General features: G+C 38.0%; 1 protein-coding gene across 3 annotated transcripts in view; it reads right to left on the bottom strand.

Annotated features, from left to right (window-relative positions):
- LOC139604871 (splicing regulatory glutamine/lysine-rich protein 1-like) overlaps positions 1-25,213 on the bottom strand; it is a 71,489-nt gene that overhangs the window by 43,653 nt on the left and 2,623 nt on the right. For 2 of the 3 annotated variants that reach the window (XM_071456186.1, XM_071456187.1), the window contains exons 2-4: positions 17,793-17,926; positions 10,248-10,363; positions 926-1,090 (exon numbers count right to left, since the gene is read on the bottom strand). In XM_071456186.1, coding sequence (XP_071312287.1) covers positions 926-1,090; positions 10,248-10,363; positions 17,793-17,926 — 415 coding nt within the window. Of the gene's footprint in view, positions 1-925; positions 1,091-10,247; positions 10,364-10,654; positions 10,779-11,784; positions 12,097-17,792; positions 17,927-25,213 lie in introns of those variants that run through there. The other variant, XM_071456188.1, reaches the window with a different exon arrangement.

Raw genomic sequence — 25,213 nt, 5'->3', positions numbered from 1 at the left:
CATATCAGATAATCTAACAGCTACAGATTTTGGAAAGACATCTCATCATCATTACACAGGTGACATGAATTTGGTCATGATACACTTTAAGAGAGAAAGGTATTTTTTTTCTTCCATTAATCTAAAAAATATATTACAATTTAAAATAGTGCAACCATGAGCCCTGAAGTCCTACATCTAGGTTAAAAAAAGCACTTGTACAGGATTTTGTAGTTTTCAGACAACTTATTTGAAATAACTGATGATACACCTATGTCCAAGATACTGATGGTGAATTTTGATCAACTAAAAAAAAAAATCCAAGCAGTATTACAAGACTTCACTTTTATCTGTTTTTCTACTAGTTCCAAGCTTGTTTTATTTTATTGCGATCAATAGTAGTTTCATACTTTAGTAGCTACTTTGGCAGTCAAAAAACAAAAAATCAAATACTTATATTTCCATCAGTCAAAATCAAATTGTTTTTCAATCAGTTGCTGAAAAACAAATTTCTGACAGACCCAACTTTCCTTTCAGAGTAACTCAAATATATTTATGCTAATTTTTCAACTTCTACTGGGACAAATAATTTCTTCTTACTGTACTTAAGCAACTGCAGAGTGTTGTGGGGGACAGCTACCATTCTCTCACTTATTCTGAGGCATTGTTCCGCTAATATAATCAAGCTGGACATTTGATCAACACCCACAATCATAAATGTTTCTTGAATTCAGTTAGAGTGTGATTTCTTTGTTTTCCTGCTAGAATGAATTCCAACAGTCTGGTCTAATCTGATTGGCAAAAGAGCATTCAAGAATTTGAAATATCTCTAGTAAACTTCTATTGGCATCAACTAATGAAAACTCTTAAAATGTAAGATTGTAATTCACAAATTAACAATTCTGTATCTTCCATTATTATTACCAACAAAACCAAAAAAAGCTACCTGTGAATTCAAGTTTCCAACATAGACTGTTCTTCTAATTTCATCAATCTTTGATGGGTCCACATTCCCTATAATTGGTGGCTGTGGTATTTCTCCCAGTGTTGTAATGTTAGGGTCCAATGCTGCTGCTGGTATAGCCCCCAAAGTGCCAAGTGAAACACCAAGCTGGAAAATATAAAAATAGGATATGCTTTGCAACCAAGCACAGGAAGGAGACACTTCACCTTTTATTACTTGCCTTCCTTGTGCATTTCTGTAAAAATAAACCTAATATAGGTAAGACTTTAAACTGTAAGGTGCCAGAATTGAGAATTGAAATTTCTCTTGGGGAATGTTATAAAAAAAGTCACTTTAAAATGATTACTAAATTGGTCTGCTGAGTTCCTGGTTTGAATTTTTTTCTCCATCCAAAAATCAACTTCCTTTCCAGCAAAGTTTCTAACCACCAGTAGTTTTTTATGTAACAAAACGACTCTCTTTATTTGAAATAATCCTATTATTATTAAAAAGAGGGTTATTGTACTGGGTGTGGCTGAGCTGGAGTTCATGTTCCTATAGCAGTCCTCAGAGTGTTGTGCTTTGCATTGGTAGCTAGAAAGGTGTTGATAACATACCAGTGTTTTGGCTACTGCTGAGCAGCACTGGCACAGCATCAAAACTGTCTCTCAACATTCCCCCCATTAAGGGGCTGGGAGTGGGCAAGATCTTGTGAGAGGACACAACCAGGCTAGCTGACCCAAATTAACCAAAGGGATATTCCATACCATATGATGTCAGGTCAGATATAAAGCTAAGAAAAGGAGGAGGAAGGGGATGCATTCATTATTTACAGTGTTTGCCTTCCAGAGCAACCACTACACATGCTGGAGCCCTGCTTTCTGGGAAGCAGCTGAACATCGCTCACTGATGGGAAGTACAGAATTGTGACTGCGGTCACAAGGGTTTTCAGGATGAAGAAGAGATGAGAATGTTGAGTCCATGATCAGAAGGCTTGATTTATTATTTTATGATATATGTTACATTAAGACTATACTAAAAAGCAATAGAAAGGAAAAGGTTTCTTCAGAAGCTAGCTAAGCTAAGAATAGAAAAGAAAAAATAACAAAGATCTGTGTCTCAGACAGAGCAAGAGCCAGCTCTGCCATGAGTGGTCAAGAAATCCAAACACCCACAGGAGACCAATCATGGGTCTACCTGTTGCATTCCACAGCAGCAGATAACCATTGTTTACTTTGGTTGCTGAAACTGCAGCTTCTCACAAGGAAAAATCCTAAGAAAGGATTTTTCATGAAAGATGTCTGCGACACAGAATAAACTTTTTTTTTTCTCTTTGTTTATGCACATGCAAACTTTCACTTCTGCTTTAGTAAACTGCCTTAGCTCAACCTACGAGTTCTTATTTTTTCTCCCCTGTCCAGGTGGGAAGGGGAGTGGTAGAGCAAATCAGTGGGCACCTGGTGCCCGGCCAAGGTCAACCCATTAAAGTTATACAGCTTGACTTCCTCTTTGATATTCTAAAATTCACAGATAATTTTTAAATATGTATATTAAAAACAAAGTGAATTTACCTTAGATGGTGTCATGGTTTTGCAAAACCACTACAGATGGTTAGTTTAGAAACAAATGTCTCTAAACACCATTATTACACCAGTCCTGTTTAACATATCAATCTTCATCAATGCTCTGGATGAGGGGATCAAGTGCATCCTTAGCAAATTTGACGACACCAAGCTGGGTGGGAGTGTTGATCTGCTGGAGGGTAGGAATGTACTACAGAGGGATATGGATAGGCCGGATTGATGGCCCAAGGCCAACTGTATGAGATTCATCAAGGCGAAGTGCTGAGTACTGCACTTGGGTCACAACAACCCCATGAAACACTACTACCTTGAGGAAGGGTGGCTGGAAAGCTGCCTGGCAAAAAAGGATCTGGGGATGTTGGTCAGCAGCTGGCTGAACATGAGCCAGCCCATGCCCAGGTGGCCAAGAAAGCCACTGGCATCCTGGCTTGTATCAGCAATAGTGTGACCAGCAGGACTAGGAAGTGATTCTTCCCCTGTACTCGGCACTGGTGAGGCCACACCTCTAATACTACGTTCAGGTTCGGGACCCTCATGACAAGATGCTGGAGTACATCCAAAGAAGAGCAACAGACCTGGTGAAGGGGCTGGAGCACAAGTCTTTATGAGGAGCCGCTGAGGGAACTGGGTTTATTTAGCCTGGAGAAAGGAGACTCAGGGGAGCCCTTATCACTCTCTACAACTACTTGAAGGGAGGTTGTAGTGAAGTGGGTGTCAGTCACTTCTCTCAAGTAACAAGTGATAGGATGAGAGGAAATAGCCTCAAGTTCTACCAGGGGATGTTTAGATTGGATATTACAAAACATTTCTTCACCAAATGCTTGTCAAGCAATGGAACAGGCTGCCCAGGGAAGCAGTTGAGCCACCATCTGTGGAGCTATTTAAAAGATGTGTAAACATGGCACTTGGGAAGATGGTTTAGTGGTGGACTTGGCAGTGTTAAGATTATAGTTGAACTTGATGATCTTAGAGGTCTTTTCTAACCTAAATTATTCCATGATTATTTAGGGATCATTGCCAACAATTATGCAGTGGAAACTTGAGTAAGCACAGTTTTTAATGAAATACCTAAACTATTACTTCACATATTTTAAGACAAAAAAGCACCAGCATTCCTGTGAACTAAAAATTCTTTTCAATGTCTCTCATACAATGACAGTTATGAACCATAAACAGAAGTAGCCTAAACCTCTAACTGGTGACATTGGATACACTGTTTCATTATGTAAGTTGCACGCTTGAAAACAGCTCTTGGACCACAACCTTTAAAATGGATAGTGACCTCTGTTGGAGGGAGGGAGGGAGGGAAGGAAGGAAGGAATTTCTTTTAGGATGCTGATCAGTATCAGCTAAGAATATGAGAGTGGGAATAATGTTTCTGGTCATGGAGATAGATGAGGAATCATTTAAGTACAATGTCTTGATTTAGGACAATCCAAAAGGTGGACACTTCAAAATGAGTTACCTCCTCTTAAGTATTTTAGCCAATCCCTTTCCACCAATAAGAAAAGAATATGTGTAGATACAAGTGAAAAAATAACATTTACTAAAAAAACCCAAAATAGCAACAGGCAGAAAATAACAGTAATAGTCACTAGTTACAAACTTACTGAAATCTCACAGACTGCCAAAAGAACAAAGAGAAACTCAAAATGGAGGAATAACACCACCCCCACCCCCCTCCCAAGATGATGCCCTCTGCAAATGACCGCATGTGGAGAGACAAAGATGGCAGTAGCTCATCCCCTCTATGTCTCCACCAGTAGTGGCAGCTCCATTGGCAAAAAGCAGATGGCACACTCCAGTGGCTGGAGTTCGGTCAATGTCTAGAACTTGTGGAGGGACTTTGCTGCCTTCTTGGCAGAAGATGGTAAGCAGTCGACTGGGGTAACTCAGACTCCGTGCCTTCCCATTTTGACTGGGCGCTGCTGGTGGGCTGGGGTGACCATATGGAGCAGGACTATTATGTTCTTTTCAGTGTGATGCTGCAGCTGTAGTCAGGCACTCGCAGAATTTACCTTGAGGCAGTCCAAGACTGCAAAACACAGCCTTTCAAAAAAAACCACCCGAAGCACCCCCTTCAAAGGAAAAAGACCAAAAGAAACCCAAAGGGGAGCCTCCACCCATGCTGCCTCAGCTCTATGGCAAAAGCCAAGAGGCAAGAGAGGCAAGAGACAAGTGAGAGCTCTGCCTGAGTGCTCTGACTTCTAAAAATCCTGGGGCACCCCCTAGCTCCTGCCCTACCAATCAATTTTTCAGCTGCCAGGTCTTAAAGAGACAGTAACAATTTTGGACACAGATAGCTGTGTAATACAATAACATTTTGGGTTACCCAGGACATTATCCAACCCTTATTCCATATCATCTACTCCTGCCCAAAAGAATACCTTTCACCTGTACATATATATACATATAAATATTTACAAATACAATTATTATTTCAGTAGCCACTGACTATCCTCCAGGATATGGATTGAATTCATTTGGTCCATGACTGATATAACCGGAGCAGTCCATTCTCATTGTCCATGGTAGTTACAACATGCAGTGACAGTGACATTCAGCAACCAGTGTTACATATGCAATTCAACATTACAGGCTGTTCTCACCCAAAGTCAAAACCCCCTGAAGTATACAATGTGTTTCCCCATCCCTCTGCATTGCCCACCAAGTGTAACCAGGTCATTGAGCAAAAATAATCCCATGGATGGGTTTGCTTTTCCTCAAGGCAGGATTAATCCAAACTGTCTTTCCTTGCATACCTCTCATATGCACCACAAGGACTTTATCTCCATCTGCTGTATGCAGGGATCCTGATTGTGCAGAGCCGTCTCAGTAAGTGGAACATCTGGTGTTGACTAGCCATGTAGCCTTTGCTAAGTGCAGATCCCACTGCTTGAGGGTCCAACAACACAGTGCCTTCAATGTTGTTTTTATCAGTCCATTATACCAGTTGACATTCCCAGTGGCTGGTGCATGACAGGGTATATAATACACCCACTCAATATTGTGTTGTCTAGCCCAAATGTTTATAAGGCTATTTGTGAAATGAGTCACATTGTCTTCCTCAATTCTTTCAGGGGTGCCATGTCACCACAGGACTTGCTTTTCAAAGCCCAAAAAAATGTTCTGGGCAGTGGCATGAGACATGGGGTTGTCTCCAGCCATCCAGTGGTTGCTTCTACCACTGTAAGCATGTAACTCTTGCCTTGGCGTCTCAGAATCTCTGCTGGTCAGAGTGACTCTGAGATATGTACAAGCTTCTTTTTCTCAGCCTGGCCGTCGAAGAAGGAGTCAGGATTTTTCTGTTCTCATTCTCAAGGTTGTTTATTATTTCTTATCTATAACATTCTTTCTCCGACCCGCCTCAGGTCTGTCTGGCAGGTCGGGTTGAAGCACACTGTCCGCCTCAGAGGCGGTATTGTCTTTTTATACTAAAAACAACGTGTACATTATTTACAATAACTTCCCAATACCTATCATCTATGTTAGACAGTGAGCTTCTACTCTAAGCCAATCTAAAAGTGCCAGCATCACCCAGAACATGGAGGACAAGAAGAAGAAGAAGGAGAAAGACTGGACACACCCAGATTCCTCCATCTTGCCTCCTGAACCTCCATTCTAAAAAACCCAAAAATCTATTTTTCACCCTGTGACCAACTATTATTCGACTTAAACTCTCTTGACCTGTAATTCTTCATATAAAGGTTGGTAATTGTTTTTTCCAAGGGCTAAATCAAAGGCACGGGGGTCTTGGGCTCTGTGCCAAGGTCTCTGAGCCCGCTGGGCAGGGGCTCAAGCCCTCCAGGGCAGCCAGAGGAATTTCTTGGGTTCTGACATTGGCGGGTTTGCAGCAGTGTGATGTAATTGATCTGCCAGGCCTACCCATACTTATATTTAGACCACCGCCCCAAATACCACAGGAGCTTTACCAGCTTGGCCTGCTTGATCACAGCACATGTTTCACAGTCATGGATAACCTGGGATATAGTATCTGTGTTTAAGTCTACCCCTCAGTCACAAGCCCACCTGTACGTTGCATCTCTTCTCTGATGACATTAGGCATCATGGATCCACTGAGCTAGAAATAACTCACCCTTATGTTGCCGGTCCAGATCTACCCGTGACACCTTGATTTTGGCAGCCTGATCCACCTGTTCATTGTTGCAGTGCTCCTCATGAGCCTGACTCTTAGGTACATGTGCATCCACATGACAGACTTTCATGGTCACCTGGGTAGCAACGTCTTGCCACACTTTGGCAGACAAAGGGGTTTCCCTCTGTGCTGTCAGTTGGCCTTTTTCCATCTTTCCAGCCACCCCCATAAAGTATTTGCTACCATCCACGAATCAATGCAGAGGTAGAGTGTTGGACGCTTCTCTCATTCAGCAATGTCCAAAGCCAACTGGACAGCTTTCAGCTCTGCAATATGACTCCATCCACCTCGGTAGCTTCCGCAACTCACCGTGTAGGGCTCCATACAGCTGCTTTCCATTTCCTACTGGTCCCTATGGCAAGATATGGCAAGATCCATCAGTGAAAAGAGAGTATCACCTCTCACTCTCCAGTAGCTGGTTATATGGTGGAGCCTCCTCTGCACATGTCACCTGCTTTTCTTCCTCTTCAGATGATAATCCAAAATTCTCACATGTAGGACAGTTCATGATGACTTCCAAGATCCCAAAGCGATTCAGATTTCCTATACGAGCTTGCTGTGGGATGAGAGCAATCCACTTACTCCACGTCATATAAGTGGCATGATGTTTTGCAGGGATTTTCCCTTTAAACATCCTAGCACTGGTAGCTGGGGTGTCAGAAGAAGCTGTGCTTTGGTGCCAGTCACTTCTGAGGCAGCTTGAACTCCTTCATAGGCTACAAGAAGCTCTTTTTCAATTGGGGTGTAGCTGGGCTCAGATCCTTTGAATCCCCGACTCCAGAACCTGACAGATCATCCTCAAGTCTCTCCAGGTACATTCTGCCAGAGTCTTCAGGAAGGACCATTCTCCCTGACTGCGGTGTAGAGCTCATTTTTCACATCCTGTCCTGTCCTGATTGGCCCAAAGACCACTGCATGAGGAATCTCCTATTCAATTTGTTCAAAGATTTACTGTTGTTCAGGGTCCCACTTGAAATAATTTTTCTTTCATGTCACAAGGTAGAGAGAGCTTAAAATCTTGTTGAACTCTGGGACATGCATCCTCCAAAAACCCATGATGCCTAGGGAAAGCCTGTGTTTGCTTCTTGCTGGTCAGTGGAGACATCACAGCTATCTTATTGATCACCTCTGTTGGAATCTGTCTGCGCCTGTCTTCCCATTTTACCCCCAGGAACCTAATTTCCTGGGCAGGTCCCTTGACCTTACTGTGCTTTATGGCAAAACTGGACTTCAGGAAGATTTGAATTATTTTCTCCCCTTTCTCAAAAAATTCCTCTGCTACATTGCCCCAATGCTCAGGGGTCTTACCACAGAAGGGTCCTCTGAGAGACCAGACAAGGTGTTCAATTGTCTAATGTCTTCTGTCTCTACAGCAATCCCAAAAGCTCACCTGAAGGACAGCTGAACGGCTTTGAGTCCAGCAAGTTGGCTTAATCCACCTTCTCCTTCAGTAACTTCTGCAACCTGTCGTGTGGGGCTCCATACGGCTGCTTTCCACCTTTGTTTCATCCCTACAACATGACAGGAACTGTCAGTGAAAAGAGCACAGCATGTTTCTTCTGCTGGCAGTTGGTTGTATGGCGGAGCTTCCTCAACATGTGTCACTTGTTTTTTCTCCTCTTTGTCAGAGAGACCAAAGTTTTCACCTTCCGGCCAATTTGTAATTATTTTCAAGATTCCAGGGCGCTTCAGTTTTCCAATATGGGTGCACTGTGTGATGAGAGCAATCCACTTGCTCCATGTGGCATTGGTGGAGTGGTGGGTAGAGGGAACCTTTGCTTTGAACATCCACCCCAGCACCAGTAGTCGGGGTGCCAGGAGGAGTTGTGTTTCTGTGCCAATCACCTCTGAGGCAGCTTGGACTCTTTCATAGGTGGCCAAAATTTCCTTCTCTTTTGGAACGTAGTTGGCTTTGGCCCCTCTGTAACTTCGGCTCCAGAATCCCAGTGGTCAACTCCAAGTCTCACTAGGCACCTTCTGCCAAAGGCTCCAGGACAAACCATAGCTCCTGGCTGTGGAGTAGAGCACGTTCTTCACTTCTGGTCCTGCTCTGACCGGGCCAAGGGCTACCGCACAAGCAATTTCTTACTTGATCTGGGCGAAGGCTTGTTGCCATTCAGGGCCCCAGTGGATATTGTTCTTTTTGCAGGTAGAGAGGGCTCACAGTCTGGCTGTACTCAGGAATATACATTTTCCAAAAGCCTATGGCACCTAAAAAGCTTGTATTTCCTTCATGTTGGGCAGTGGAGACATTGCTGTGATCTAATTGATGACATTGGTGGGAATCTGATACCATCCATCTTGCCACTTTACTCCCAGGAACTGGATCTCTCGGGCAGGTCCCTTGACTTTGCTCTTCTTGATGGCGAAACTGGCTTTCAGGAGAATCCGGATGATCTTCTCTCCTTTCTCAAACACCTCTGCTGCCATGTTCCCCCACACAATGATGTCATCAATGTACTGCAGATGTTCTGGAGCCTCACCCTTTTCTAGTGCAGTCTGGGATCAGTCCATGGCAGATGGTGGGGCTGTGCTTCCACCCTGGGGGCAGTCGGTTCCAGGTGTACTGCATGCCCCTCCAGGTGAAAGCAAACTGAGGCCTGCACTCTGCTGCCAGAGGAATGGAGAAAAACACACTGGCAATGTCAATAGTGGCATACCACTTCACTGCCTTGGACTCCAGCTTGTACTGGAGCTCCAACATGTCCGGCACAGCAGCGCTCAATGGTGGAGTCACTTCATTCAAGGCACGATAGTCCACAGTAAATCTCCATTCTCCAAATTTGTGTACAGGACAAATGGGACTGTTGAAGGGTGAGTAGGCCTTGCTGACTACCCCTTGGCTCTCCAGCTCACAGATCATCTTGTGGATGGGAATCACAGCATCTTGAGTTGTCCGGTACTGCTGGCGGTGCACTGTCGAGGTGGCAATTGGTACTCGTCGCTCTTCCCCCTTCAGAAGACCTACTGCAGATGGGTTCTCTGATAGTCCAGGCAAGGTGTTCAATGGCTTAACGCCCTCTGTCTCCACAGCAGCTATCCCAAATGCCCACCTGAGTCCCTCTGGGTCTTTGAAATACCCACTTTGGAGGAAGTCTATGCCCAAAATGCACGGGGCCTCTGGGCCAGTCACAATGGAATGTTTCTTCCACTCATTTTCAGTCAGGCTCACCTCAGCTTCCACCAGGGTCAAAGTATCCTATTGCAAAAACATCCTATTGCAGCATTTTAATATTATGAAGAACTCTTTCAATTAAACTATGATCTTTTAGTAATTTATTAGGAGGTAGATAGCATTGCTACTGCATCAAATTAATGGGTATAGTGAAGGAACAACAACTAAAATGAACACAACCAAATCCAGTATTTAGCCACTATTTTGTAATCCGAGAACCTGAAAGAAACACCCAGGAAAGGTAGTGCATGGACATCTTGTGATCTACCCTCTCGGCACCACAGCTAAATCCTCACCGATTTAGCATATGAGAAGACAACATCCACAGATCAGATAGTTCTTGTTCTCTGAACACAGAGAGGCTACTGAGTATAAAGGAAAACCAGAAATCAGAGACTGAATTTTACTTACTGTAGTTAAAGGGGTTGGTGTAGGTATAGGAAGCAACCCTGCACCGGGCATCAGACTTGTCATAGTAGGAGCAGGTGCCAATAGAGAAAGGGCTTTGGCTTCATCTGGGATTTTACCTGAAGAAGCAAAGAAAGGCGTTACACAGAGTTGGAACACTACACAGATGTTACTCTTTCTATGATTTTACAATTACCCTTGTATTTAAAAAAGTAATAAATAAGAATGAATCTATTTACCAGATCCTTACAAAGAAAGAGATATGGACTTAAGTATTTCCTTTTACCCTGCGTCTACTAGGAAAAACAAAAGTGAGCAGAACTTCAAAGACTAGCAATGTCATTAATGGATTATTATTTTAAAAACTGAATAATGTACACAATTATTTAACACTTGGAGCTATGGGTCACCTGTACTGGAAACTTAATGTTCATGAACCAAACGATATCAAGCATGGACGCTTTCCCGGGGCGGTGTTTTCACGGTGATCGAAAGCTGTTTTACACATGACAACCGTTCGTGTTGGCTGCATCACTAATAGCACACAGAACATCAGATACAGAAAAGAAGAACATTTTTTTTAAGTTTAATCCCCAGAAATGGCAAATAACCAAATCAGTTAAAAAAAGAAAGAAACAAAGTATGTGTTAACTGAAATTCATGAGCTTTTTCACCCTCTGGAGTTACCTACTTTTGATGTAAAAATAAATAAAAATAAAAAAAGCCCTACTGTGACTCCACACAAGACATACTACAAATGAAGTTGGAAGTGGAGGGAGGGCTGAAAAATTCATATTTGCACTGTCTTACATTCTAGGTCACCTCAGTTTATCTAAATTTTTGATAAATTAGCTATAAATTTACTGAAATTAAAGAGAATCATAACTTATCAGCTAAGCAAGCTATATTTCCCTATATTTCCTACTATTTCAACCATATTATATTTTCCCTGTCACGCAAAAAGTTTAAGCAATATCTAATCTGAACTAAACACAGGTTTCATTGAAAGTTAGTTACAATTAGACTGCTAAATAAATAATAAAAATCTTCAAAAATCAAAAGATGCAATAGTTAATTACAAATGCAATTAAACGTATGTTTTAAATTTGAAATGCAAAGGCATTTAAACTGGTACAAATATTAAACACTTAACTGAAAAAATAAAGAAGTGCTAATTACATTAGTTATCTATGATTTATTCAAAATTACTGGAGTAACTGTATATATGCTACCCATCTGGGCCCTTTGATATTACCCCATGCACTTTAATAATGTAAATGCTTTTATTTAAAAATTGTTTTAAAAGTCAAGGTATATACAAATACTGTGCCAGTGACTTTTACTGCTTTGGTTCACACTTTATGTGTTTTAACTATAAAACCCTTAACTTAATAATCTTAAAATTATTATAAATATTGTTCTCAAAACCCAAATTATTATATTATTTTCAAAACACTGTGCAATTTTAGCTATATTTGTGAAAATAAACCCCACAGGAATCATACTACTTAAAAAAAATAAAAAGACAAAAGTTGCAAACCTGTTCTACAGATCTGCAGCAAGGACTTGGTTAGAGTTGGAGATACAAAGGACAAAACAAATATAAATGAAAATTAATTTATATATAGCATGAGTGGATTAGAAAAGATAAAATAACAGTCCTCTTCTTTTTTCTCACACCTTCTATTTAGAGCTATTTAAATTTTGAGGCATCTTGCTCCTTAACATGTAACAAACCACTTTATTTTGCTATCTAAAGGAGAAAAATAGGAAAATTATTAACAAATAATTAACTGTGCTATTATGTCTTCAGGGCTTTTATAAAAACATGCATAAATCTGAGTCATCATCACAATGCTGAGCACTCTTAACAGGTCTCATTTTGAACTCAGGCATGCAATGAGAGGTGTACTTGATTTGCCAGACTGCTCATGAGAATCAGGTACCTTGCCTCACATCCTGCCTACTATGTAGCTAACTACACAGGCTTCCAAATATACAGTTCCAACAACTGTGTGTGCAAATTAGGCATACAATTATATACCAGTTCTTCTGAAAAACAAAATACTTAAGCATTTTCAAATGATTGCTGAGCCAGCATCGTGCAATTAACTGGATACTCATAGAGGTTTCTACAGGATCAACAGACATGGCTCAAGTAAATTTAATGGCTCCTAAAGTGGTACATCTGCATTGTAATTTAGATCCTTGGTCAATAATATACATAAGCATATGCCTAATTTAAGTATGCACTTACATACAGCCAATTCAATACACACTTAACCAGATAAACTTAAGAGATGCTTAAGACATTTAGCCCTTTTAGATAGGAAATGAGTTATGCATATGCATATAACTAAACTGACAGGAAGTCAAGTTCAGAAATGTACTTAAATACAATTCTAAACTTTAAGCATATGGTTCACTTTATTGAAATAATTGCAATTATTCATTATTAATTTGCTCAAACATTGCTTAAGGAATCAATTTAACAATTTCAGTTAAATAAACTATTATAGTTTTAAAAAATGAATTACATACATTATATAAACTGTAAAGTTAGCAGCATTTTTTCCAGAATACTTTGGTCCCTCAACAACATAATGTTTAATGTTAAATACAAAATCTAGTTGATGAGGTCCATGCCACAAAGATATGTTTATTTATTTTATCCAAGAATGAAGAAAGGTCTACCTCTACAGACAGAACCCTGAAAATTTGTTTGTATTTTCAGATACTGTCTTTTTGAAAAGATACCCCTTTCTAGGTTTTAAGTTTTTAAGATCAGGTTAAACTTTTAAACAATTCTATAGAAAATAAACTGTTGAGGGCAAAAAAAAACCCCAAAACCCTGAAATATCTTGGAAATTTATTTCCCTGGTTTTTAGACAGTTTTGAAAAACAAATTAATATGTAAGGCCAAATAACCTCAGAAGTTACAGCCTCCATTAATTTATTTTAAAAAGGGATACAAGCCCACAAAACTACAACAAAATATGTCAGTAATGACATAACAAATTAGGACACTTTCATTTAAGAATAACTGTTTTGGTTTTTAAACTCATGGTATTTAAAAGCTGAATGGAAATGAGGCAAATATCTTTATTTTCTAATAAGGGAAACAAGCAAAATAAATTTGCCACATCTATACCGCATCCTTAGAAATATTTATTTGAATGCATGAGTGTTTAGTAAATTAGATTCTATGATTATTTATTTATCACTTTGCAAAGGAATCTGAAAGCAAATGTAGAATTAGCTCTGTATTACCTAGAGATACCTTATGCTTCTTCAGAAATGTAGTTTTCCTAAGTGCTTAAAAGCCCTAGTCAATCTAGTCTGTACCAAAATCCATTTTGTTAAATGCTAAACAGAATTACCTGTGTTAAGCAGGTACTAATCACAGTATTTTTATCACTGTCCATGTGCTCAGAAATTAATTTCTTACTCTTTATACTGAAACTACATGGTTAATCCTCCCATCACCCCAAAACAGCTTTAAAAATAACTAAAGTACATTTCTTTTTTAAATACTTCTTTTTTACATTTACTTGAAAGAATTTTAAAGGAATTGTTTTTTTTTTTACTATTTTAAATCAATGGAAAATGCACACTTACAAATAAAATAATTTCTGTGTGATTCAGTTCATTATTCTCATTGGATTTAGCAGCAGAGATTAAAGAGATTACAACTACTTGTAATTACCTCAACTGGCACAGCTAAATCCAACAGAGATCACTAAGCTCTTCCCAGCTACAGTTCTCAGCTTGGTGCATTATGAGAATCAAGCCAATTGGTCCCAATGCAGCTGGCTGGGAAGAGTAATGCTTGAGGACTAGACACATTACCTGGTCCAGCACTTCTGTTTTAGGGCTTCTGTTTCACAACAACAAACATCATTTAGGGATAAGAACTTGCTCAATCACTCCAGCATGAACTGCCAGGGCTTCTGAGATTGTGAGATGATAATTTGGTTTTAACCTCTTCTTGAAATAATGACCACTGGAGCATGTAAAAGTGCAATACACACATACACGCACACAAAACTTTTCAATCTTCCCATGAATAAGAGTGTTGAAAGACAACGTGCCTCACAACACATTCAAAAAAAAAAAAAATCTCAGGCTGCATTTGTACTTATGAGGGGTAAACAGTTTTTTCTAAAAATTACAAAAACAAAATGAAATCTTACTGCCACTGACCTCACTGGAGCAAGGTTTCATCAGAAGCAAATATTTCATGACATTCAATACTCATGAAAGCTCAATATCAGAAATAATTATTTTTAACTCTTCTTATTAGATATAAATAGAAACCCTTCTTTTAAACAGATCATGCAGCCTAAAAGTACTCTGCTGAGAAAAGGAAAAATAGCAGAGAAAAAGAATGATTTTACTTTGTATAGTTAATTTCTCCAGAAAGTTTTAACTTTTCTTTCAAGATAAGCTCACAAAGCATAACATATGAAAGAATGCATCTTAAAACTGATATAGTTTTCACTATTCCAGTCTGACACAATGTGTTCATCTGTTGAATTTAGATGCTTAAATGTATTCCAAACAAAACTTATCCATAGCTCACAGCATAAAACTTAAACATATCCTAAATTCTCTGTATACCATCCACAAGTAGCTTCAGGTCAACTTCAAAATGAAACACTATGAACCCTTTACAAAGCATAATTTTTTTCAGAGCTGAATTACCAGTTCACAAGTACAAGGGTAAAGGATTTAACAGAACAAAACAAAAAGGAAAAAAATTAAAAAGTGAAAATAAAAGAAACAAAGGAAGGAAAGCAAAATAAAATGAAAACAGAGACAGGGCGTCCATCTTCAGCAGGCCAGACTTCAATCTCATTTCCCCCATGAAGATTTCACTTGGCGGCAGGTTTAGTGGCATGGCAAACAATGCCTAACTCAGGCAAGTGTAACAGGTCTGCCTTGGCCAGTCTAGTCATCTAATAATGCACAAATATCACACAGAGAAAACATACAAAACCAAATTAATAGTCAAAATCCATCTACTAGACAATGTGGACATAAAATTTAGAATTATTAGGGTGGTATCTTTGTTTATCTTTCAACTTTTGTGTTCTCAAACTGTAATGTTTAAAGAAAAACCTAATGATACACACAAAAGAAAGTTATATTTTGACAACTTGATAATGTTAATTAATTTACAATTATATTTTTGTTAAATTGCTTATTAAATGTCACAAAATGAACACTGTTTTCATTGTGTAGTGGTTCCTTCCTCATACTCTTAATTTACCACTGTCTAAATACACTACAAATTTCAGATTTTATTCTGTTTTCTAAAACCAAGTTTTCAGAGTTTCATATTACCCCTTCTATATGTTTAATTCAGCACATGAAACATTTTATTGCTGGCACTGTTGGCTACTGATATAATTTAACCTTTTAGTAGAATATAGCCATTGTTATTTTTAAAGCCCATTGTACACTCCACTGATCCCGTTAACAATTATACATAGTGAATAAAAAATGTTGCACTATGGTCTCAGAAAGTTAAACCTATATGAATTCACATCTTTGCAAATTAAAATTAGTTATTCTGTTAGAAAGTTACATAAAAACAGCATTCTGACTTGAAAATAGAAATTGACCTCACAACCCAATCACATGTTCACCTAATTATATATAAATCTCTGTGGGGTCCAGAATGGTCTGGAACAGTGACAGTTTTTCTGTAACACATTTTCTGAGAAATACCTTATAAGTCAGCTACAAACAGGGTTGGAACAAGATTTCTCAGAACTTTGATTTTATTCTCCTTCCCCTCATTGTCTGCCATAAAGAGACACAGGAAAATGTAGCTCTACCTGCCTGTTGTCATATCACATCATGCAGTGATCTCAAGAAAAATACCAGGAAGTGTTGTTCATTCATTAGGTAGCAATCTTTCCTCTCTGGCAGTACTGAACCAGTGTTAAGATTCTGAAGAATTTGCAGTCAATTACTTAAGGGCAATTTTTCAATAAGGATGCTGTTCTGATACATTTTGCCTACCCAAAGCCTTTACAAAGCTTCAAGTGGATACAGCAATATCCTCTTTGTGGTTTAAGAACAAGTTCCAAAAATAAAACCCAAAAGTCCCCCAAAAAAACCATAAAAGCAACTAAAAATCTAGGCTTCACAAAGACTTGTCAATATGTCCATGTTAACAAGGCTACAAGAATAGACAGTGTACTGTAGGTCATCTAAGAGTCTATGAAATTTTTAAGACTTGTCAGAGTTTGCTAGGAAAACCCCAGACCACCACTGCAGCAGCACTAATCTCATACTATCTAGATCATGATGTGGCAAACATGCCAAAATATGGCACTCTGGGACCACTGTTAAACTCCAAAAAGTCAACAGTATTTTTTGAACCAAAACCTGACTATTGAAGTTATAAAAGTCCTGTTAATAGCAGATATTTCTGAACTTGCTGCAGTTTATGGATCAGTCTTTCTAAATATTTTTGTTCATGGCAAAACAGCTATCATGTGAAGTTATCTTTACTCCATCAACTGGAATACTCCACTCCAAAGAGGCAATCCAGATCCAAATGGGCAAATGCTCAATTCCCACAATTATCACAATGAAGTCAATGGGGCTCTGCCTAACTCTGGTGATCTGCCTACAGTAAGTAGAGCCATGCTTCATAGAACTGCATTTAAATCTGGGATAGTATACTAACAATAAGAACTACCTTGTATTCAACACATGTAAAAGCAGGACCTCAAAGCTAGTTAAAGAAACACTTGTAAATTTAGCATTCACTTTATTTTACTGAAATAGAAAAATATTTTACACTAGAAGCATTCTGTACAGTTGATTGCATTTTTAAAGATATCTAAAAGAAGAGCACCAGTATGCATAAGAAAGCCTTTTTATTGCACACAAAGTAATATTTTTCCACAGGAACAAGAAAGAAAAATTGAAACTTTTTTTTATTAAATTAGAAAGTAAATATTTATATTCAAACAGCAATTACCATCACAAATGTAAAATACATAAGATTAGATTAATCTAAAATAGTCAAATGCATATATAATGTCTACAAGACAAAATTGGAATTTGGCCTAAAAAATTGAAAAATAATTACTATTAAAAAAAACCCCAAAACCAAAACACTACACCAAGGGCAACACATTAAGATCCAAACTGCAGTGTTATCACAGTGCCAGGAAACTGCTTTATCTTTGCAGTGCTCCATTGACTTCAGAGAGAACTTTGTGTGGGAATAAGCTTGCCAATACAAACTATAATGAAGAGTATTAGTTTACCTTATTTTCCCACAAAATATTTAATAACTATGGAAAATTGAACTATCCTAATTTAAATCAACTATTTTTTCTAATGCTGGATTTCAGTTTAATCTAGATAATTTGGTTTCTTCATTTGATTTTCAATTTTGTTTCAAGGCTTTCTTTTTACAGAAATAAAATCAAATAACAGCACTGCCTCTTTAGATAGAAAGCTTAAAATAATTAGCAGACAGGACAAAGACCAACATTACAGAAGAATGTCTAAAATACCAACCTTCTGCACAGGGCACAACTATCAAAGCTCTGTCAATAAAAACCGTGTTAGTTAGATGCTGGGCCACACCAACACTTGATGCTTCACGAAACTTAATATAACATACTTTGGAGGAAAAAGTAAGAGGTGTGTTGCTGCAAGATAAAAGGAAAAAAAAACAACAATTAGCCATATTAAATAAATGTATGCATATATTTTCAGCTATTATTTCTTAATTAAAAAAAAAAAAGTTAGATTTCCTGGAAAAGTTACCCAAAAGACAAGTATAGAAATTTACTAATTTGCCTACTTTAAAATTGACTAATTTTTACAACATTTACAAATTTACTAATTTGCCTTGTCACTTAAAAACTCATAATATAGCCCCTCCTTCTTTTTAATGGAAACTTACAGAAGCCAAAAGCCCAAATTAACAAGGCTGATTTTCTTTACAAATCTTGCTAAACAAAATTACACTGTTATTGTAAATAGCATATTTACAGGACACTTTTGTCGAGTAAATAATGTATAGTTTATCTTTTATCCTCCAGATAAAACTTGTTTAAAAACATCAGTGTCCAACAGAGGGCCAAGAGGATGGTGAAGGGCCTTGAGGGGAAGCCATATAAGGAGCAGCTGAAATCACTTGGTCTGTTCAGCCTGAAGAAGACTGAGAGGGATCTCATCACAGTCTACAACTTCCTTGTGAGGAGGAGGAGCATACATTGCTCTCTCCTCTGTGTGACCGGTGACAGGACCCAAGGGAACATCATGAAGCTGTGTCAGGGGAGGTTTAGGTTAGATATTAAGAAAAGGTTCTTCACCCAGAGGGTGGTTGAGCACTGGAACAGGGTCCCCAGGGAATTGGTCACAGCCCCAAGCCTGACTGAGTTCAAGAAGCATTTGAACAATACTCCCAGGTACATGGTGTGATTCTTGGGATGGTGCTGTGCAGAGCTGGGGGTTGGACTTTGATGAACTTTGTGGGTCCCTTTCAACTCAGGGTATTCCATAATTCTAAGACAATAAGCCCAGTCATTTTTAGTGTATCGTTGGGATATTATCCCATATTAACTGATATTCTTTCTTAGGCCTTCACAAAACAAATTTTGTTAAATCATATTAAGATAAAAACACATTCTTGAGAATTCTTACAATTGTTACATCTTAGTTCACTAATGTAACAAATATCCTTTTTATCATCTTATCTTAGTTTGATCTGGTGTGGTACAGGATAACACTGGAGGAAGTAGGAAGAATTCACTCAGACTAGAATAAAGAAGGAAATGAAAAATACGTATGTTGGGTAACTTGCTTTTCCATTAGAAAGTACACCAACAGATTGATCAGAAAGCACAATATGCAAATTTTGTAATCTTGATCAAAAACAAAGTTTGCTTTAAAAGATGTATTCCCTGGTCAAGATTTACACTCTACACAATTAGTTTATTTCTTCATATGAAGTAAGTTCAGGTAAAACCTTCAAAGATAGAACACAAAAGGATATTGCTGAAACATCAGCAAATTCCATTTTTAAAAAAGCATCTATCTTCTACAAAAGTAGTAAATCATGGAAAATACACTACCTGAACTGTTTAATCTTGACCCTCTCAACTATAACACTTGTCAGCTTTCAGAAGTACAAGGAGTTCAAGTTTAGTCCAATCCATCTTGTAGTCCCTCAAATTCCAAGCAGGTACTCCCAAAGTTTTTGGATGGAATTAATTAAGCTTTAGTATTTAAATAAAAGCTCACAAGTTTTAGGCACATTATTTCATCATATTAATTGCATAAATGAACCCAGAACTTAATCTGAGGCAGGCAGATTGGTATGTTTCTGGTTACCAGAAAGGTAACATCTAGATAAAATATCTAGAGAGCTGGTCAACTTCAGAATGGCAGTCAGAAACATTTATGATGGAAAATTCTGTGAAAACAGAAACATTGAGGGAGAAAAATAAGCAGAGAGGGGGAGAAACATAAATATGAAAGTCAACCTTATGCAATTTATAAAAACATTGCAAGATTACTACATTTCTTCTATCCATTTGTCTGTAGTGGACAATGTTTTCCCAGTTTCAAGCTTTCATATTCAGGAAGGAAATAAATGTATAAAAATGGCTTCTGAGCCATCTATAAAGTCTCAATTCAGGACACTTTCCATCAGAGCTGACAAAGAGCTATGACTACCTCAGTACTCAGCAGAAATGTTTGCATGCAACTTGTAATATTACATATTCTGAAGAGCCAGACTTCACTCATAGCAAAGATTTTTTGTTTTTTAATGGCCACAGGATTCTTTGTTTGTTTTGGGTTGGGGGGGACAGAGGCCTGTGTGGGTAAGTTTGAGGAGGAGGGTCTTTTGGGTTTTTTCTTGTTGTTTGGGGTTTGTTTGTTAATTAATTCATATGCCAGTGTTACAACCCAAATGACTGAAGCCTCCATTGAAGATTCTCTGGTTCAAACTTCTAACATCACTTAGCTTTTTTTCTTTATTGATTTCATTGGTAACTCAAAAACATAATTCTATTCCAGGCAGTTACAGCCTACATAAATAAACCTTATAAATCCCAAAAACTACAGAGCCAGTTATGACAAGTGTCATTTCTATATTTCCCTCTCTGTATTTCCTGGATTTCAATCACAAAAGCTGAGAAGTAGGTTAAAAATATTAACATAAGAATACTACTGCAAAAAGGCTCTAAAAAAAAGCCTTGCTACAAAGTGTTTTCTGAAAGTTAAGCTAATCATGAGATTCACTGGAGAAGTGATGAAAAGGAAAAATTCTCTGATAAGGAGACCACTTCTGCTGAAAACACATCAATGCTGCATCTACATCACAGGATATGATTAAGATCCAAAAGTTTTGAAATTCTAAAAAGTTTCACAGTGACTGAGTGTCCTAGGGTGATGTTATGATGCTTGTATCCCCATTCGTGTGTTCTCTTTATGCTGGATATTATGTTCTATGCCTTCAAGACTGACTCTGAAGAGTGAAAGTTTTGTTTTGGTTTTGTTATCAGCCTGCTCCCCCACGGCTGGTGGGACACACAGACGGGGCAGTACATAGTGCTGCTTTTGCTTTTTGCTTGGCTTTTCACTTTGCTCTTGCTTTTGCTTTGCTCTTGCTTTTTGCTTCTGCTCATTAGTTAGTTTAGTTAGGCAGTCCAAATTTTTCCTGGACTGATTCTCCTTTCCCTTTCTTTGGACCTACTCGAACCTGCTCCAGACTGGGACCTGGGAAACACTGAGAGTTTGCACCTTGTGGCTGCAGCAGCTGCCCCAGCGCCGGAGGGACTGATAACAGAGCAACCACCCCCAAGAGAGACTTTCTGAATTTGTCATCTTTTTTCAGAGCGGTGGAAGAGTGGTATCATCTGGTATTGTTCATTTTGTGTGCTGGGGGGTGCTGTGCCTGTTAAATAAACAGGTTCTTTCCACTTCTCTCCAAGGAATCCTTCCTGAACCGGTTGGGGCGAGGGGCTGTGTGGTTTTGCTTTCTGGAGGGGCCCCCTTTTGGAGGTTTTCTCCCAAATTTGCCTTAAACCAGGACACTGAGTCCTCTTTTTTTGCAAAGGGGGCCTCCTAAACTTCCCCAGCAGGCTTCGTAAGAAGTCTTTCTTAAAGCAGAAAAGTCCTATTCTGTTTTAATCCCTTTTTTTTTTTTTGCCAATCCTTTTCAAGGCTGAATTGAGGTAGTCTCATAGCCTTCTTCCTACAGTTACAAAGCATCGTTGCAAAAAAGCAAGTCCTACATTTCTGATTTAAGGTTACTATAATCCAGTTTCTTTAAAAATGCAAGAAAACTCAAAAAGGAAATAAAGATATAAATAGTATTCAGATGTTTCTACCATTTTTCTTTTCCTTTGTAGGGAGACAGCAGCATCCATCCCCCAACAGAACAAAAACCAACTAAAAACTTAAGAATTACCTATTCAGAAATCTACAGTGAAAAATCAAATAAAATGTTATAAAATATCTCTCTAAGAGTCCAAATTTTCTCAGGGTGCTGATGGTGGAGAAGACAACAGAAACTAATAACCCGTCAAAATAAGATGTTCTGGAATAATGGTGCAGATCACATTTAAATAAAGCTCTGTGTATTTTATCTCAAAGGCCTTATCTATACTGCAGCCACTGCTGGATATAACAATAACTAAGAAACACTTGTGTGTATTAGCTTCCAAGACAACTCCAGAACACCCATAAGCAAACAGTATTATAGCAAGGCTTTCAATACCTGATGCAGACATTTTGTGCCTCCCTGCTTTTGAACAATTTATTCTGCTAAAGTTCAATTTCCATAAAGCTTTTCAATACTTAACTAATCAAAAATCCTCTTACAGCCACATTTGAAGGTGTATCACTACAAATGTAATTTTAAAGGCTTCTCTGAAACACAGATTTCCACCGGGTGACAAATCTAACGCAAAAGCATGGTTTTGCAAATGGCAAACTGAGGAGCACCTGTTAAACAATGACAGCAATTCTCCATTCTCAGCATGAGAATTTAGATCTCTACCCAAATCAGGACCATACACAGATATTCAAAATGTCAGGAGTTTTTCCTCAGACTTTGATGACAAAATATCACTGAAGATGACAGAAGCCCCACTAAAGCCACCCTCTTCTACACACAAGTGGCAAATCCACACCAAGGCCCTGATGTAGTAACAACTTGTAGGACCTAAATTCTTACCAAGGCTGTGACTGTAATATTATCTTATGTTCTTGTTAACTGCTTATCTTCTTGTTAACTGCTTCACCCTATCTAACAACAATTTTCCAAGTAATTTTCATATACATCTTTAACTTTTCTTTATGATATTTAAGTCTTTATCTTCAAAAAAAAACAGATCTCATTTGGTAAAATTAGAAACCTGCAATTCAGTCCTCCTATTTTCCTCAAGATGTAAGCAAAAGGGAAAAATATTATATGTACAAGTAAATAAAAAAAGCCAACAACATAAAAATCCTATTTTCTGAAAGGATTTTACAAGCATCCCTTACTTTCATTTCTGAGCAGTTAGAAAAAGAAAAAAAAAACCCTCAAATTCTCTGAACATACTTCTTCTCAAGGCTAAAGCTCTGTTTATGGGACAGGGAAGAAGAGGTGACCAAAATGATTGGCAATAGTAATGAAATGGAATAAAAGAGGTCTTTGAGCACTGAAAGATACTTACAGCAGTCTATAAGAGAGGTCTTATGAGGAAATGGTTAAAAATCTCATGAAGTCAAAGTTTCTTGGGCAAGTTTATGACACCAATTTTAAAGCAATACAGCAGACAATTGCAACAAGATAAAAGATAAAATCAGTCTCTTTGAGATTTGATAATCAAATACAAATTACTTAAGAGTAAAATGAGTGGATTTAAAAAAAAAGAACCTCTTCCCACTTCCACATAACTTGTTTACTGATGTTATTCATCAAATAGGTGCTTTCAATTTTTAGATTAAAATTTCAATGGAAAGCCTTCCAGAGAGCAGAACAGTATATAGTTGTAAAGTCAAGTCAAATTTAAATTTTCTTGTAAGAAAACAGGTAAATACAAACAGCCACCAGTAACAAGCATTATGACCTATTGAAATATAATACACGTTCATAGCTTTTCAATAAAAAGAAATATTGTTTTCAGTGTCAATGAAGTCTCACTGACAAGTAGCTAAAATCATAATGATGACCATATGGAAACTTCTTCAGTACCAAGGGTTTCCTATGCTGAATCTGAAAGCAGCTCGTTCACAGTTCACACAGACCTCTTCAGAAAATAACAATAATAATAAAATAGCATTTACTGGCAACTGCCTAAAGTGCAAAAACCTCTCATACACAAGAGAGACACTTCCTCACAGAGAACTAGGCTTTCAGGAAAATGACAGATATTAAATCCATCCTTCTTAATGGGATGTCTGCTTAACAATGACTGAAGAAACTGAAGGGCTTTGATTAATGAAGATAAAACATGAAGTGACAAACTACCAAAGAGCATAGTGTGATTTAGCTCAACATTCATAAAAGTCATCCCAATCATTTCAGTATAAAAAAATATAGGACCTTGTCAGAAACTGTTACTTTAAAACCCCAGTCTTAAGATATTAATTGCCAGGAAAAGTCACTGGGTTCAGGAAGCTCACTAAAAATACTGAAGAGTCATCTTAAAGAACCTGCCTTTTATTTAATGCATTAAAAAACTGAGGTTGTTTCTCTCTCTCTTCTTCTCCACATTGTGCATCCTTACAAGAACTTTAAGTGAACTAATCCAACATTAATATTTTCTCTTTAAAGTAATTATATTTAACAGTTGAGACTTTCTGATAGTTTTTTAAAGAAATTCTCTGTTGCACCCTATAAAACCAAGGGATATGTTAATGACAGTGATGTCTTTGATGGGTTGCTTGTCAATAGAATCGCTTTGTTGGGGTTTGGGGCTTGACATGGTTTGGGGGCCACAGACCTACGGGGAGGTTACTGATAATGGACAAGAAGAATGCAGAATTTACAGACCAAAAGGACATTTGCCCAAGATAAGTAGAAACTAACAAAGCCAACTAATCAACTGTGCTGAAAGCAGGTCCAACTGGGTAAAAGATAATTCCATCAGGGGGAGATCATGACCACCAAACAACCCCCAATTCAAATGAAAGAGCCCTGAGAATGCACAGTAGCTAATAATGAATTACAAAATACCTTATGCGATCAGCCCTTTTATGAGTAACCAATAGTAGAGTAGTAAACATTGAATATGTAGTAGATAGGTAGAATAGATTAGATTAACATTGTATAAATAATGATCAAGTTCTCTGCTCTGTGTGCTATCTTTGTGGATTTACCACTCAGCACCAACCTTTGTGCAAATATGAACTAACCACATACCTTGTCTCTGTGTGTGAGATTGTCTTACTGCACACCAGGTGACGAATCCCACTTTTAGAGACAAATAACAGGAGACTGGAAAAATGTAGAAAATTGCTGAAAAGTAACTTCTCTCTCATTATGCTAGTTCATAGCACAGCCCTATACTTTGTTCTACAATCATTGAAGAGCCTATAGGTACATGATACATCATCCTCACTCCCTAGTAAGTCATAAATCCTTTTTTTTTCATTCAAGTCAGCAGTAGGGTGCTGCACAACTAACTATAGTGGAACAGTGTTATCAAAGGAGTTTCCTATAAAGTTGAGATGATCACCTGATCAAATTCACCACTTCTATAAATCTCTTGGATTGCTCTGACAGAGCAAAATATCAGAGAATTAGGAAGAAAAAGATAATCCAAAGTTAAACATGTAATACTGCATCTTTCAAGAATGGGGAAAAATATTTCAAAAATAAATTAAATTACCAGGATCAAAACTTCAAAATGGTCCATGTCCTTGACCAAGTTAATTCACAAAAACCAGAATGAGATCTATTTCCTTTCAAACAAAAAAAAATTAATAAC

This window comes from Agelaius tricolor, unplaced genomic scaffold (genome assembly GCF_023055355.1).
Source record: "Agelaius tricolor isolate 1412-34295 unplaced genomic scaffold, bAgeTri1.0.p SCAF_56, whole genome shotgun sequence".
Classification (NCBI taxonomy): domain Eukaryota; kingdom Metazoa; phylum Chordata; class Aves; order Passeriformes; family Icteridae; genus Agelaius; species Agelaius tricolor.
Note: the sequence above shows the minus strand (reverse complement) of the source record. Positions and strands in the feature narration are given on the sequence as shown.